The sequence below is a fragment of the Sceloporus occidentalis genome, unplaced genomic scaffold, assembly GCF_023333645.1.
Source record: "Sceloporus occidentalis isolate IW3139 unplaced genomic scaffold, rSceOcc1.0.p SCAF_6, whole genome shotgun sequence".
NCBI classification, from domain to species: domain Eukaryota; kingdom Metazoa; phylum Chordata; class Lepidosauria; order Squamata; family Phrynosomatidae; genus Sceloporus; species Sceloporus occidentalis.
Window position 1 is genome coordinate 74730444 of NW_028316986.1, and position 15808 is coordinate 74746251.

Below are 15808 nucleotides of genomic sequence, written 5' to 3' on the forward strand. Positions count from 1 at the left end.
TTCTGATTTATCACTTTAGTACCAACAGGGAGCTATTCTGGGGCTTGCCTCATGTCTCTTGTATTATTCTTTCAATTGTACAGCAACAAGTTTCTCCTGGAATTTAGATGAAGAGGTTTTGAGCAAGCAAGGCTGGGTTTGCATGATAGCTTGTATACATCAAATGCCTAATGCCCTGCTGCAAATGAGGGAGAGCCAGTTGGTGGATTTCCACTTGGCAGATCCAGGTTCCAGTTCCCAAGGAGGCATGAAACTCACTGGGGCCTTGGGCCAGTCTGTCTCTCTCAGTGTGGCCTGCCTTACAGGGCTGTTGTAAGCTTCATTGAAAGTCATTGGAGGAAAGGTAGGCTATATATGTAAATAATAGCACTCTCTGTGTGTGTGTGTGTGTGTGTTTGTGCATGTGTGTCTACTTGATGGCCATCTGTCAGGGATGCTTTGATTGAGAATTCCTGCATGGCAGGGGGTTGGACTGGATGGCCCTTTTGGTCTCATCCAACCTTACTAGTCTATGATTCTATGCATAGTTGTGCAATCCTCATAATGTGATGTGGTTAACTGACTTGTACAACTGTACTGTCAGGTTGTCTATGATACGTATGCCAGATCCCCATCCCCAAGAGGGATTAAGTATAAGATCCCATCCCACTTTATATTTGCCCTTGGAGGTTATACTCCATTTATCTGGTGAAGGTTTGTACCACATGGTCTAAATACCCTAAAAGCAGTAGATCCCATCTGATCTTGGAAGTTAAACAGGGTCAGCCTAGGGTTGTCATAAGTCAGGACATCCAAACCGGGACAAATGTGGGACAAATTTTACCTCAAATGTAGGACATATTTTTTTAAATGGAGGACATGCAAAAAAATGATCAAAATGGAGGACATTTTGACATTATTCCTAGACAGATGGCAGAAACGTACTTCCCTTTCTGGCCACCCTCCCCCCCATTCCAAAACACACACGACAGCACATTTGGGCATTGAACATGTCTTTATTTAACATGGCCTCTTGCATATTTCAGAGGCTTATTGCATAACCAAACTCTTTGGGTTTCACACTGAACATGGGTTCACATGGCTATGCATATTGAACATGTCAAGGTGGTTTAACAAGAAGTGGATTTGCCCCTGGTTTCAGGTGTCTTGCACCAACTATACTTCTCAGAAGTGTCTACTATGAGTTTGCAAAAATCAGAGCAACTTACATTGGCCATGCCTCAGAAGCTGGCTGATATCATCATCATCATCATCATCATCATCATCATCATCATCATCATCATCACCATCACTATCATTGTTAAAAGAAGGCAGACCTGTTAGCATTAAAAGCACTGGAAATACACAGAAATGCACTTTGGAAAGTCACACTGTCTCACCTTCAGAAAGAGTGAGTGCATGCTTCAGAAGCTGACTGATATCATCATCATCATCACTATCATTGTTAAAACAAGGCAGACCTGTAAGCATTAAAAGCACTGAAAATAAAGACAGACTTGTATACACTGGAATGGAAATGGCCCTGCTACTCCTCCTCCTCCTCCTCCTCCTGCTACTCTTCCTCCTCTTCCTCCTCCTGCTACTCTTCCTCCTCCTCCTCCTCCTCCTCCTGCTACTGTTCCTCCTCCTGCTACTCTTGCTCCTCCTCCTCCTCCTGCTGCTACTCTTCCTCCTCTTGCTACTCTTCCTCCTCCTCCTGCTACTCTTCCTCCTCTTCCCCCACCTCCTGCTGCTGCTACTCTTCCTCCTCTTGCTACTCTTCCTCTTCCTCCTCCTCCTGCTACTCTTCCTTCTCTTCCTCTTCCTCCTGCTCCTCCTGCCGCTGCTGCCTCGCTGGGCCTGGGCTGTCCCACGTGGGGAGCAAATAGAGGAGGAGCTCCTCCTCTTGATGCTGGCTGGCCAATGGGGGCAGACTGGAGCTCCAAAAGCCCTGCCCCTTGCCAGCAGCCATTGGCCATCCAGCCCCAGGAGGAGAAACTCCTCCTACTTAGCCCTGCATGTGGCCCTGCAAGAGTGTGCAGGGCAACAGGAAGTGCCGGCGGGCGGCAAAGGCCACACGCGGTGGCCCTGTAGCGGTGGTGGCACACAATGCACGCGGTGACATGTGGTGCATGCAGAGTGTGCAGCGCAGTGCGCACAGCGCAGTGCAAAAGCCTCAAGAATGGCTACACGCAATGGCTGGTGCAGCAGCCGCCATAGCCTCCTGCAGCAGCGGCCGACCCGGGGAAAACCTGGGTCCGTCAATGAACTGGGACGGGATGACCTCGACCGGTTCAAAAGCGGGATTGTCCCACCCTCAGGCAGGTCATGGCAACCCTAGATCAGCCCCATTTAGTATTTGGATGGAAGATCACCAACAAATACCAGATGCTCCAGACTATATTTCAGAGGAAGGAACTGACAAAGTACATATCCCTACTCTAAGAAAACACTATGAAACTCATGGGGTTGCCATAAGTTGACAGGATACTTGAAGGGACATATTCATCAAGGTGTCACAAAATGTTATCTCTCTCTCTCTTTTTTAGCTTTGTTTACTGTTGCCTCCTCCACTGGCCTCAACTTAGAATTTTAGTTTTTCTAGGCATGGACCTGTCTTTTATTTCATCACTCTGTAAAACTAAGTGTACATTGGTTAGTTCCATGGATAAACATAGAAGTGTCTGTTTTGTCTACTAAGAGTGCATCCAGATCGATTTAAAAGGCCAGGAAGTCCCATATTTTATTCCTGTTCTATCCTATTTTGTTTTGGAGATCCATACACATTTTACTTATCCTGGAATATTTCTGTCACCTCCTGGTATGATCAGAGACTTTTCCTACTATTTCCCCAGGTCAATTTATTTTAACCCAGTGTAAAATTTGAAAGAACAGGGGAAAAAATCTGGGATTTTTCTATCAGTCTGGATGTGCCCTAAGTGGTTTATTTTAACATGGTCTTTCATGGGTCTCAGTTCATTTCAGATGCATTTTTCAATGTGATATCTATGTAGGCTCATGCTAGAATAAACCAGTTAGGTTCTAAGGTATTACTGGAATATATAACTCCCTTGTTGAACTAGCTTCATCAACTATTGATTTGTTTTTGGGCACAATTCAGAGTGCTGGTTATGACCTAAAAAGCTCTATATGGCTTAAATCCAGCCTAGATCCAGCCAAGATCCAGTATAAGATCCTCAAAGGAGGGCTTTTCTTCTGTCCCACCACATCCATGGGCCCATCTGGTGAAACTGGCTTCCTCTCTTTCTTTTCAATGGCAAGCAAAGGCATTGTTATTTAAATAGACATTTGATGGTTGTAATTGTAGGAAGTCTTTTTATGGTGTATGCATGTGCTGTATTTTTATCTTTAAGGTCATGTTTTAAAAATGATTTTTAAAATCATTGGCATTTTAATATGACATCTTGTTTAAAGGTGTTTTGACTTTTTTTTGGTCATCAGTTTATTTTTTTAGCTTTATCTTGTTTAAGCCTTGCAAGATGCCTTGGATTTCGTGCTGGGAAAAAGCAATGCAGGTTGAGTCTCCTTCATCCCTTATGTATACACAATTTCTTTCATGCATAAAAGTATAAAAATATTGTATAAGATGACATTTAAGCTATGTGTATAAGACTATGTGTTTATTTATGAAACATAAATGAATTTTCTGCTTAGACTTGGGTCCCCTCTCCAAGATATCTCATTAAATATATATATATATATAAAATCCCAAAAATAGGAATTCCAAAATAAAATAAAAAATATCCAAAATCCAAAACACTTCTAGTCCCATTCATTTTGCATAAGGGAGACTCAACCTGTATATAAAATAAATTAACTAACTGACTAACAATACAACATTCTTTATGCCTTTTTATACTGGCATCACCCCTAGCATGTGATGGGAGCATCAAAATGGTGGTGCCCTGTACACACGGGCACTGCATTTTGACGCGACAGACACTTAGTGTCTGCACATCCCGGCATCACAAACGCGCCGCAAGAAGAACCCGCTTTTTAAGGATTCTTTTTGCTGTGTGAAGGAGCTGCGCAGTTTGTCCGCTGCGGCTCCCTCGTGCAGCAAAACAAGGCACGGATAGACCGCCCTTTTGGGGCAGTCTGTATCCCGCCATGGTGAGCTCTTTCAATACTATTATGCTTCTTTGTTGCTGTATCATTTCATAGGATCAGGTCAATGTGGAACTATATAGATTTTATTGTTAAAAGACACATTTGGATCTTTATAGGTTTACAACAACAATAACAAAAATGAAATGGCATTCTTCCTATCCATCAAATTTAGTCTATTTTACATTGCAAAGTCTGTGCATGTTAAATCACAAGCTTTGGGATATTTAGGAACTTGATTCATACTCTATAAAATTTAGATTTATAAGGTGGAACAGCTTACAGAGCCATGCACTATTATAATGCCATGGTAAGTTATTCAAAAAATTAAGATTGCATGGCAATGGCATACTAATTTTTTTGTGTTGATAAATTATAAAGTCTTGCTTAGATGGCAGTTTCTTCTTCTCCCCCTCCCCCATCCTAATACATTTTTAAAGCTATGCAAATTTGTGTTGCTGTCAGTTGTATTTCATGATACTATTACTTTCTGTCCTTTGGATGTCTGAGGCATATGGTTGACTGTGTATGGGTAAATGTGTACTATGTTTGTTTTTACTGCTTATCTCACCATGTGGCTTTCTCCTTTAAGAAGCAAATCAAGGTTTTTGAGGTTATAATTGTGCCTTTTCTTTTCAAAGACTACTCAGAACAGCTTGTTTTTGAGTATAAAGTGTTCCATCAAAGGATTTTTGTCCCTTTTTCAGAATCTATTTGTTAAGGTAGGGATGGGCAACTATGTTCCCACAGGTATTTTTCTTCTTCTAAAGCTTTTGTCATTCTTTGCCATTGGCTAAAGTTACATGGAGATATAGGTCAAAAACATATCTCCTATTGCCTATTCCAATTGGCTCTCATAGCATTTCAGCATTGTAGGGTTCACTCTGGTCCCGTAGGCAGTGCAGTTCAGTGGGCTGCCAGTGCAGAATATCCACAGCTAATGTATCCTTGACAGCTGGTTCTGAGATACAGTAAAAACCAACAATGAAGGAGAGTCCACTACCTTCTGAGTAGCCCTTTCTGTTGTTGAACTATCCTTTCCATCAAGTTTTTCTTAATGTTTAGTGAAAACCTCAATTTTTGTTATTCATTCTGTTGGTTTTGTGTCGTAAAGTATGGAGAGAATGAAAACAATCTGAATCAATCATGTATGTGCCATCCCTTCAGAGATCTGAAGATATCTGGCTATCATATTCCCCCATCAAATTGTCTCTTCTCCAGGAATCACCTGCATCATCAGTGCAATAAACATTTACAGCTCAGTCCTATGCATTTTCAGAATCTTTGAAAATGTTGGTGGTGGGGTTGTGAGGGTCCCGTAAGTCTATTTGCGCCAACCCTACATTCAGTGCAGGAAATTCATAGCTAGAACGTTCTATACAGATAGCTGTCTACTAAACTCTGCCTGAGATTCTCATAGAAGGAACAGCTTACAACCATTCTAGGTAATTGCTTCTATTGTTAAACTGTTCTTATCATTTTCTCAAAAATATGGTCCACTGAGTTCAGCTAGAATGATTTTTAGGGCAAAGTACTGTGTAAACTGACTTGGAAACAAGTTTTACTGACTGAAGGATTAGCTATAAGTCTGTAAAATGTCAGAAAACTCTGACCATTTAGCTTTCTTTTTGCTTTACTCACCCACCCACCCACCCCCTTCAAATTTGGCCAGGTGGCATCACACTGAGAACAAACTATTCTGTGTAGAAAAAAGCTACTTACATTTTGTAATATATCTATTGGGTTTTTACAGAATAAGTGTTAAATATCTTGAACGCACCTGTTCCTGGCAGAATAGAGTTACTGTGTCCCAGCAACATCTGAGTAATGTAAACAGGATTATTATGCTGTTTTCCCATCCCTTTGTCATCTACTAGTAGGAAATATTCGACAAAGATGAATATTCTGCTGGGAGTGTTACATATTATGCAAATATGGCCCTTTTTATTTTGCTAAAGTATTAAATCATTGAACAACAATTCTTCTAAATTTGTTGAGCAGCAAAAAATCCATGTACTGTTTTGTGGTACTGAAAGCACAGTAACTCCATTCTGAAAGCAATATTAAATTGCATAATAGATAGTGGTAAATAAGTTGAAAATAGATACTAGCATTGCTAACTTGAGGGGTTGAAATTATTTTGTCAATGTATTTTATTTCTAACAATAGTTGGCATTGTTTTGGGGTCAATGCCCACGTCTGACATTCCAGAACCAGAACTGTCTGAAAAACTGTACCTACAAAGGGAGGTGTGTCCAGAAGCAAAGGAGGCAGAACTATAACTTAGTTCTTTCCTAAACCATAATTTCACTAAAGTTCCTTTACTTATCTATTATCATCAGAGTTTGAAAAGATACTTCTACTGTTAGTCATTACTCAGTTTTCTACCTTAGTCATTATTGTTGCTTCTTGCTCATCTTTCCTTGTTGCTTATTATAGTACTCATTGTTTTTGTCATTACTGTTTAGTTCCTTTTTAAAAAGTACCATTTGCGAGAGTAAAAGAGAGAAAAAAGAAAGGCCTATAGAAAAAGGTTACCAAAAATGCAGCATTCTGGGCATTTTAACTCTCCCAAAGTAACAAGTAAACATTAGTTGTTACACATGGAAACAATAATAGCTTTGTTAACTATTACATTACTTTGCAAATGGAACACCATTATGCTCTCATTACTCTCCCATGACACACTGCATTATGTATTTTTCTAGGTAATGCATTAGTTCTGTGTTCTGATCATTAGTATCCCTATATAGCTAATAGTGTTAGTATTTATATTAGCATTGGCATTAATATTTACTGCCATTTTCATCTATCATCATTATTAATTTTCTTAAATTAGTTCCATTTACCACTCATCCAAAACACAGATTTGAATTTATCTAATCCAACAACAACTTTGGTATTGCTATCAAATTAATCTAGTATCACAAGGAACAGCAGCACAGTCACCACCAATGTTTCCAAAACTGGTATGGCAAGAGTGCCTCAGAGTTATATCCAGCTCATGCTCAGGCTCTTATACTCTCTCAGTCTATCAATTATCCAGAATTCTGAAATTCAAATTAATCTAAAAAACAAAACATTTTCATGGATAGCTGAGATAGTGATACCTTTGCTTTCTGATGGTTCAGTGTCAACACACTTGGTTTCAGGCACAAAACTGTAAAAATATTGTACAAAATCACGTTCAGGCTATTTGTATAAATGTATTTGAAACATAAATAAATTGTGTGTTTAGACTTTGTTCCCATCTCCAAGATGCCCCATTATGTATATATATGGAAATACAGATATTCTGAAATCAACACAAACAAAAAACACCCTCCTCTAAATCCAAAACAATTCTGGGCCCAAGCATTTCCACTAACTGAAACTCAATTTGTATTAAAATCTAACAGAGTTGATATCAGATCAGATGCTTAGATGAAAATTGGTGAAGACCAAAATGGTATGAGAAAGCTAAGTAGAATAAAAATGGTGGGAGCAGAGGAAAATAGAGATCGTGAATGGGAAGAGCAAGTGCCAATGATCACAAAAATCTTGTTTTCATGATATATTAATATGATATAATATAATATATTTAGCTTGTCGAAAAAAAATATTGATTTAAGCCATATAACCTGTTGTGTTAATGCTATTTGTAAGTTGTCCTGAGATCTTTTTGATATAGGGCTGGGTGGAAATATTTTAATTAATAAATAGTGTGAATAATCCATGCCACCTTCATTGTTTGTTCACTCCGTAGCTGAGGCCTTATATAAGGTCTCTGTTGCCACGGAAGGGGATGGATGGGATGGGTGGGATTGACTTGCTGTTGTTCTCAGCATATTGAGCCTACATATTGCTGACTACATAATTTAAAGTATCCCATCCTGATATGGCACATTCTTAATCTTTATAGGCGTTTCAGGATGAATCAATAGTGTTAATGTATTTCCTGTTTTAATGCAAGTTAATAAATATAGATCTTTGACATCTTGTATACATGGAATCCTAGGGCCCCAACGCTTCCTTTTTAGAAGCAGTGCTTTTAATGTTCACAAGGAAATTAATCAAAACCTTGCAGATTTTCATTTCAGTATACTGATTTTATAAAGTAAGGATTAATTTTATAAAAGCAGAATGTGGTGCTTTAAAAATAGCTTGGACTAGTCATGAATGGGTATGGAGGCAATATGTAAAGGATGCTGACATTTACAATGTATCGTCTCTCACTTTGGAACAGCAACTGTTTGGTAGCACATATTGTTTATCATATACCGCTTTCAGCAAACAGGTCATGTCACATAATGTAACATGGCAAAAGTATCCTTAGGCTATTTTTCAGGATGGTGGACTTTGCATCTAAATCACTTCTTAAGAGTTTGCTCCTTAAAGGAATCCTATTATTTGCTTATGAGGAGGATAACTGACAAAGATGTGGCATATAGACTTTTAAAAAAAGAATTGCTGCAGGGAAGACAGTGGCAGGTCGAACTATGAAAAGCTCACAAGGGACAGCTATCTTTGAGATGTGGAAAATCTTTAAGCTTTGCTCTAGCAGCCTTTCTTTAATGGTTCACAACAGAAGTCAAGCAGGCAGGATATCTCTTATGCTAACATCTAAGAACAGATTTGGGGGGGGGGGAACCTGCAATAAGAAATTAAATGTACTTAAATATTTACTCTGTGTCCTAATTTACATAAACTGAAAGCCTAAGTAAGTTTAAATAAGCCAGAGGTGTTATTCTGGATTTGTTTAGACTTTTAAAAATTCAGCACTTTTCATTAATCAAATACTACCTTAAGATAAAATTCTTAACATTAACCCGAAGCAGAAGCACCAAAAGGATCATGCTGGGACCACGCCAGCCGTGATTGTTCCAGTATTGTGGTGATTGCATGTGCCTGGTCCTGATCTAGGTTGCCGTCCTGAATTGGGCTGCCAGAAGGAACAGATTCTATTTGCTCCTCCTTGGCCCATTCTTGTTGCTCGGTGCAGCGTCAGCACAGCTTTAGGCTGTGTTTGAGGTATGTGTCAGGTAAACCGCACACCTCCAATGCAGCCTTAAGCTGGGTCATTTTGCCTGTGTGCTTTGGGCCATTATGATACTGTATTCTCAAAGAGCTGGAGAAAGGAAAAGAGTTTCATGAGTCCTTTTGAAGAGGTCCACCTACAGTGCTGTCTGAAAGCATGTGATGCTACAAACAACAAATTCAGGGATAGCTCTGTTGGCCAGTTAACAAAGTACAATAAGATCCAAAATCCACAAAACAGTGATACTTTTACTGAGCCTAAAAACCAAAAACAAATGTAGCCATGTTGTCCATAAGAAAAAAAAAATCCAAAATAATGCTTTTTATTTTTGGCCAGTCAAAATGGCATCTGAAAAACCTAGCCTTAGGAGGGAGCTGATTATGTATGGAGATGAGTATATGGAGAGGTGATATAGCAGACATCTTTGAATATCTGAAAAATTGTTATTTAGAAGATGGAAAAAAATTCTTTTTGCTGCTTCTGAAGATGGGTCTTGAATCTTTGTATTCTAACTAAAAGAAAGGAAATTTTGACTAACCATTAGGAAAAACTTTCTGATGGCAAGAGCTGACTCCCTCAGAGGATGGTAGTTTCACTTGTGTTGAAGGTTTTGCAACAGACTGGATGGTCTTCTATTATGCTTTGGCTTTGTAAATGCTTTGCAAACCCATGCTTTGGCTATGAATTTCCTGCAGCTGTAGAGCTTGGTTTAGATGTCTCCTGGGATATTGTTTCTAACTCTATAATTCGATTATTATATCGGCAAAATTGATATTTTTTTATCCATCTCAGGGAAAAGTATCTTTCTAACCAGAAAAGTGGTGTTCAAAGGTTCCAAAGATTGTTTTGCAACTCTCCTCTTATATACTGACTCCCTTGGAATACCCTCATTTGATAAAAAAAGAAAATAAAAGAATGAATAGGCTTTCCCAGAAGTTTTTAGAAACAACAATTCATCTTTTAAAAAGGTCCAACAACAAATTCAGGGGTAGCCGTACATTGTTTTAATATAAAATACACATTTTTATTTCACAAACCACAACTATTTCTTGATTTGCTTTAAAAATGTTTTGGGGCATTTTGGGCAGTTTGTATGTTCCTCTCCTCAAGTGTCATAGGGGCAGAAAATTAGACTGCATACACATTAATGCTTTGTGCCACATGCTTGGACAACCTTCATGGTTTAAGCTAAAAAAAGAAGACAAAGCTTATTTTTCAGTAAGACCTTAAGTGTTCACCAATCTTATGCAAGTTACAAGGAAATGCTGTGGTCTGTAAAGATTCCTAATTTCCAGACTGTCTGCTGAGCAGAAACAATGGATACAGCTTTAGGAAGGTATTTTAAGCTGATTGAGAAAACAAAGGATGTGTGGCAAGAATTATGGCCTGGACACACTTTTTGGTAGTCTCAGTAATGATTCTCCAGTCATCTCTTGAATGGTTTATTCTAGAGAAAGCAATAATCATTTCATCTAGTTTTGAAAGTGTAAAATATTTTGCACGTGTTCATATATGCTGTAAACTAGAGAATTCAGCTGGAAAGATTAGCTAGGATCTAGAAAAGCTCATGTGTATGTGTAGAAAGTGCTTCAACCTTTCTCTTCAAGTAGGTGTCCTCTTATTTTTTAGGGTCTTTCTCTGGAGGGTTGGCCAACCCTCAGAGGCTCTTGAGGGTGCACAAGTAGCTCCTACTGGAAGGAGAAGACTGAAAAGTGTCATTAGAAATTATGTAAAAAGTGGTAGGAAAATGGATTTCCTATGTATTGGTAATCTCTAATGATGATGCATCCCATGTTGTTTTATATCTTATGAAATGAGGAGGGAATCATGGCCTGAAATACATGGGCCAAAAGTGATGACTTTGGGCTGATCTGGGGTGTGGTGTTCAGATGACGGACATCCCTGGATTGAGCCAAAGTCGTGCTGCAGCTGTCAAAAGCAGCCTGAAGCCAGTTAGGAAACAAGCGCCCATTTGGGACCGCTCTGGCGCTGACCTCAGGACCATGGCATCAGGTCACTGAAGTCCCAGGCCAAACTACAGTCCCAAAATGCACTGATTTATGTGCAAAGCAATGTGTTATTATAGCATTAACTCTTTTTTTTTTTTTTGCTTTTCTAATGGCCCAGAATGTGAAAAATCTCACAAAAGTTACCTGTTTTTTTAACCAGTTGCCAGTATATCTCAAGACACCTTTTGTCATGAAGAATGAGAAAATGTATAAATATTCCTTTTATCTCTGTTACAAACATGTGTTCTAGGATTGGGTTGTAAGGTGCAGTATCTGCATATAAATAGGTGTGGAAAGGACAGGAGGAGAGCTTCCATGTGTCCCCACTTTGCTCCTATGCTTTTCTATGATTACCACCCATGACATCTATAAACCTGGAAACTATAATACATGCTTATGTATGTTATGTAACCTTACCATGTGAATGAAAGTAGTGAACAGCTTATTTGCCAGACCCTTATGTATGCCCTGGCCAATTGCTATAGCTCTGAGTTTGACAGTAATTTTTGGCACCACATGAGTATGTTAGCAGGAGTTATGTACTGCAGTTATTTAACTGAACTCTGAGAAAGACCACATTGCTCTAGAAAAGACTTAGAAGCTGCAGGAAGCATATAATTTTCTCTCTATCATTATTTTCTAGACAATTGTCTCCTCTCTAGGAGGCCAGCATCTATGAATTGGTATTACTGTATTTTAAAAAGCTTTTTTCTTTCATTTTCTCACCCCCCCTTTCACCGCTCCAAAAGGCTGCTGTAATACATTGTCTCGCAAGCATATTTGTGTTTTTGTTCTTGCTTGATAGTATATTTTTGAGTGGATTAAGAGAGAATAAGGTTGCAGATTATATATTTAGATCTCTAAAGTACAAGAATAGTTTGGCATTAGTGATCATTCTGCATATTGTTAATAAAGCCTGCTTCATTGTGCATAGGAAGTATAAGTTAGGTTGATATCTGAAACATCATGCTATATAATTAGCTACCTAATTAAGTAGTAAAGAAAATTACATACTGGGAATTCTTATTTGGAATTGTGTTTCAGAATAATAAGCTGCACTGTGACACTCTTCTTATTTTTAAAATTACAAAAAACAAAAACAAAACATACCCCACATACTACAATTTTACAGTACCATTGTGCCTGTTGTCCATGTTTAAGAGAAATGTTGTTGCTTGTGCAATTCTCAGGTTATCAGACTTAAAAAATAAATATCCAGGCTTTTAAAGATCTGTCTTTCTGTCTGTCTTTTTCTTGTTCTTGGTCAGTGTTTGTCAGGTTCAACTCCAGCCATGGTTTCCCAGTGGAGATTGATGCAGACACCAGCATCTTTCAGCTCAAGGAAGCAGTTGCTAAGCGACAGGGAGTTCCAGCTGACCAGTTGCGAGTGATTTTTGCAGGGAAGGAGCTCAGGAATGACTTGACACTGCAGGTAAGTCTCCCTTGGTAGTTTTGTTTCTGGGATGCTGCCCGCTTAACTGCCTCTCCTGCGAACGCTGCCAATCTGACATTCACGCCTGAGATCTAATAGAATAAATAGTGCCTGGGGATTCCTTGAACTTTACTCCACACTGCTTCATTAATTCTGACCTTCTTAATTATGCATTAAAACAGCAAGCTGAAAAGACGGGGAGGAAGAAAGACTATGAAAAGGAGGGGACAGAGCAGGAGACAGAGCTGTGCTTAGTGAATAAATGTTTACGGACTACAGGAGCAAGCTATGCACATTTTCTGTATCTGTTCAATTTCTACATTACTTATTCCATTTGAATCTTAATGAAGAAGGATGTGAATAAATTGTTCTAAATCAGTCTGCTCAGTCATCACGTTGTATTGAATTTGTAACCCAATTGTGACCCCTGGAGGATAGTTCTAAGGCTGCTCTTGCTGCTGGGTGAGAGTGTCTGTATAAAGTGCATGTGCTGATGAAATACGACGTTTGAGGGCCTGGTCGCAGAAGCCACTGAGGTTCCCCCTGAGGCACCTGCACAACAATAAACTCGGCATACTGAGAAACAAGCTGCTGGCGGATGGGAAATGTGAACGCTGCTGAGTTTGTTGTAGCTGAATTTTATATCCTTATGATTAGTTACCAGTCGTGACATCATTAAAATGGAGATAGCGGCAGCTTCTGACATAGCTTTGTCCACTAACCCAATCGGAAAAATAGGGATACAGTTGGCCCTCTGTATCTGTGGATTCTTTATCCATGGATTCAATCATCCATGGCTGGACAATATTCAAAAAATATATAAATTCCAAAAAGCAAATCTTGATTTTTGCCATTTTAGATAAGGGATGCCATTGTATATAATGGGACTTGAGTATCCATGGATTTTTTATATCCATGGGGATGGTGGGAGTAGTCTTGGTCCTGGAACCAAACACCATTGTAATGTTAGTGGCCTGACTCACAGGGCCTCTAGCTGGCAGAGTGTATATGAAATCCATGTCTTGTAAATCATGAAGTCCATGTCTATATCAAGAAATGCTGGGAGATGCAGTCTGAGAAGCCATCGTTTTCCCATTTCCATTCTAAGTCATGCTGTGTATTATGACTGCAAAAGGAAGCAGATTGTCAAGACAGATGTAGAATGAGTAGAATTTTTAAAAGGCCAATTAGAGATTACTATCTATGTTGTTGCCTTCATTGTTCTCAGTGTGTGTGATGCTTTGTTCAGTTGGAAGCATCCTTTGATCTGAGCAAAAAAACAACATGTAAAGATTTGGAAATTTCCATAAACCTGGAAATTGCCTGCCTTTTCTGGCAGGGAGGGAGGTATTCTTATATTAGCACCAGGAGTGCTGTGTTATTTTTATTCCACCATCAGAGTTAGGGATGGAAATAATATCCACACTCCACACCCTAGTAGGGAAGAATAATAGCCCATCAAGCATTTTGTACACTTTTCTTCTGCTATTCAATATCCATAAGTCTAGCACAAGTATTATTCTTTAGAGGAAGACACAAGTTTTCATGGAAGAAAAACTGTTTTTTAATCAGAAAATAGATTTCTTATGGAGAAAACGTTCCAGTGCAGAAAATAGTTTTGTTGTACAAAACCCCACATGTTTTTCTCCACATAATAATTCTACACAAGGCCTTGAGGACATGTGAATATGAAGAGTATACTGCAGAGGAATATTAATTTTCTTTCTGCAGCAGGGAAAAAAAAAACTACTTTCACTTGTCATCCTCACATGTGGGGATGAAATAATGGAAGGTTTGCATCCATTATCAAAAAATAGGTTATGAATGGGATAATGAAGAATACAATAAAGTAAGGGACAAGAAGGACAGGGAAGAAAGGAGATGAAGGTAGATAGAGATAATACTGAGCAAATGGAGTTCAGTGGACTTGGCATGGTTCCACTTGAGTCTGCAGCGGGACAAAAGGGCTGAAGGCAGAGGCTTCATGGAGAGGTGAGTTTTGAGATGGAATCCTATAGGGATACTGAGAAAGGAAGCCACCATACACATATAATTCTACTGTGGCAACATCAGTGAACCAGGAATGTTCTGCAATCACCCAGGTAACTACAGTACATATAAAAAAATGGGGGAAGGATTGACCATAGGCAAATTCTTTTTTCTAACCAGCAGAAGTTAATTGGCACTCATGTTTACAGCTGGGGTGGGGGCAGACATTGCTATGCATCAAATGGCTGCTGCATCTGGTTGCAGAGAGACAGGCTTCTTTATTGACATCCTATCACTTCCCTCAAGCCTGATATGATGTTTATCGCTTTGTTAAATGCTTTAGGGAATTTGGCCTCACAAAAGAAACTATAGAAATGCAAATTGCTCCTGTTGTTCTCCAGTGCATCTCCTGCTGTTGAGGCACATATTCCTCCCCTAGCTTTTATGTGTCTTACTTAAACAACAAACAAACAAACAAACATAAAAATCCCCAGAGGCATGTGCTGCCGTGTCCCTGTCTTATAAAACTGTGTTGTATGTAAAACACAATAGTTTTTATATAGAGAAATATATGGGAAGATTTTTGTTGTTGTTGTTGTTGTTGTTCTAAATGCTCGGTTTTCAGGGTGACGTTATTCTTTCAGAAATTTCTTACACCTGTCTCTTCTGCTGCCAGTGTTGGTGTCAAAGTGTTACAATTGTTGTGTAATTGTATTGAGCTGTTTCTGGGTGAAATGTAAACTGTTGTGTGAGTTTACTCAAAATAGAGAAATGCCAGCCTTTTTTTGGTATGAAACAAGAAGGCTAGAGTGGAAAGCTTATCAGCTTTTGAGTGAGGTGGCTCATACCCAGTGAGTGTGCTTCCTCACATTACTTGTGATTTTCTCTTGAATTTATGAGCTTATTGCTTGGTCGATAACATGCTGCACATACACAGTAATAATTCTTTGCAGTAAAAACTACTCCTGCCTGCCTACACACCTGTTGAAGAAATAAAATTCTCCGATATTTCAGCTGCTGCCCTTGCTGACTTTAGCAGTAAAACTTTCATACTTTTTTTTAGAGGCTAAGGTCACAGATCGGGAAGGGGGAGAGTGACTCCAAGCCTCATAGAACCAAACTTTATTGTGCTGTTTTTGAAAGAAGTGGGGGTGGGAAGTCAAAAAAATTCTCTCTAGATAGAATTATAGTATACTGTGCCACATATTTGTAACTTCAAGAGACAGTTGTACTGTTTAGCTGCCATGCAGACTT

The 15808-nt window shown here is 39.0% G+C and overlaps 1 protein-coding gene across 2 annotated transcripts in view; it reads left to right on the forward strand.

The window, feature by feature from the left end:
* The window catches only part of PRKN (parkin RBR E3 ubiquitin protein ligase), a 938258-nt gene that overhangs the window by 156690 nt on the left and 765760 nt on the right, over window positions 1-15808 (forward strand). For both annotated transcript variants that reach the window (XM_089530072.1, XM_089530073.1), the window contains exon 2: window positions 12402-12565. In XM_089530072.1, coding sequence (XP_089386198.1) covers window positions 12402-12565 — 164 coding nt within the window. The remainder of the gene's footprint in view (window positions 1-12401; window positions 12566-15808) is intronic.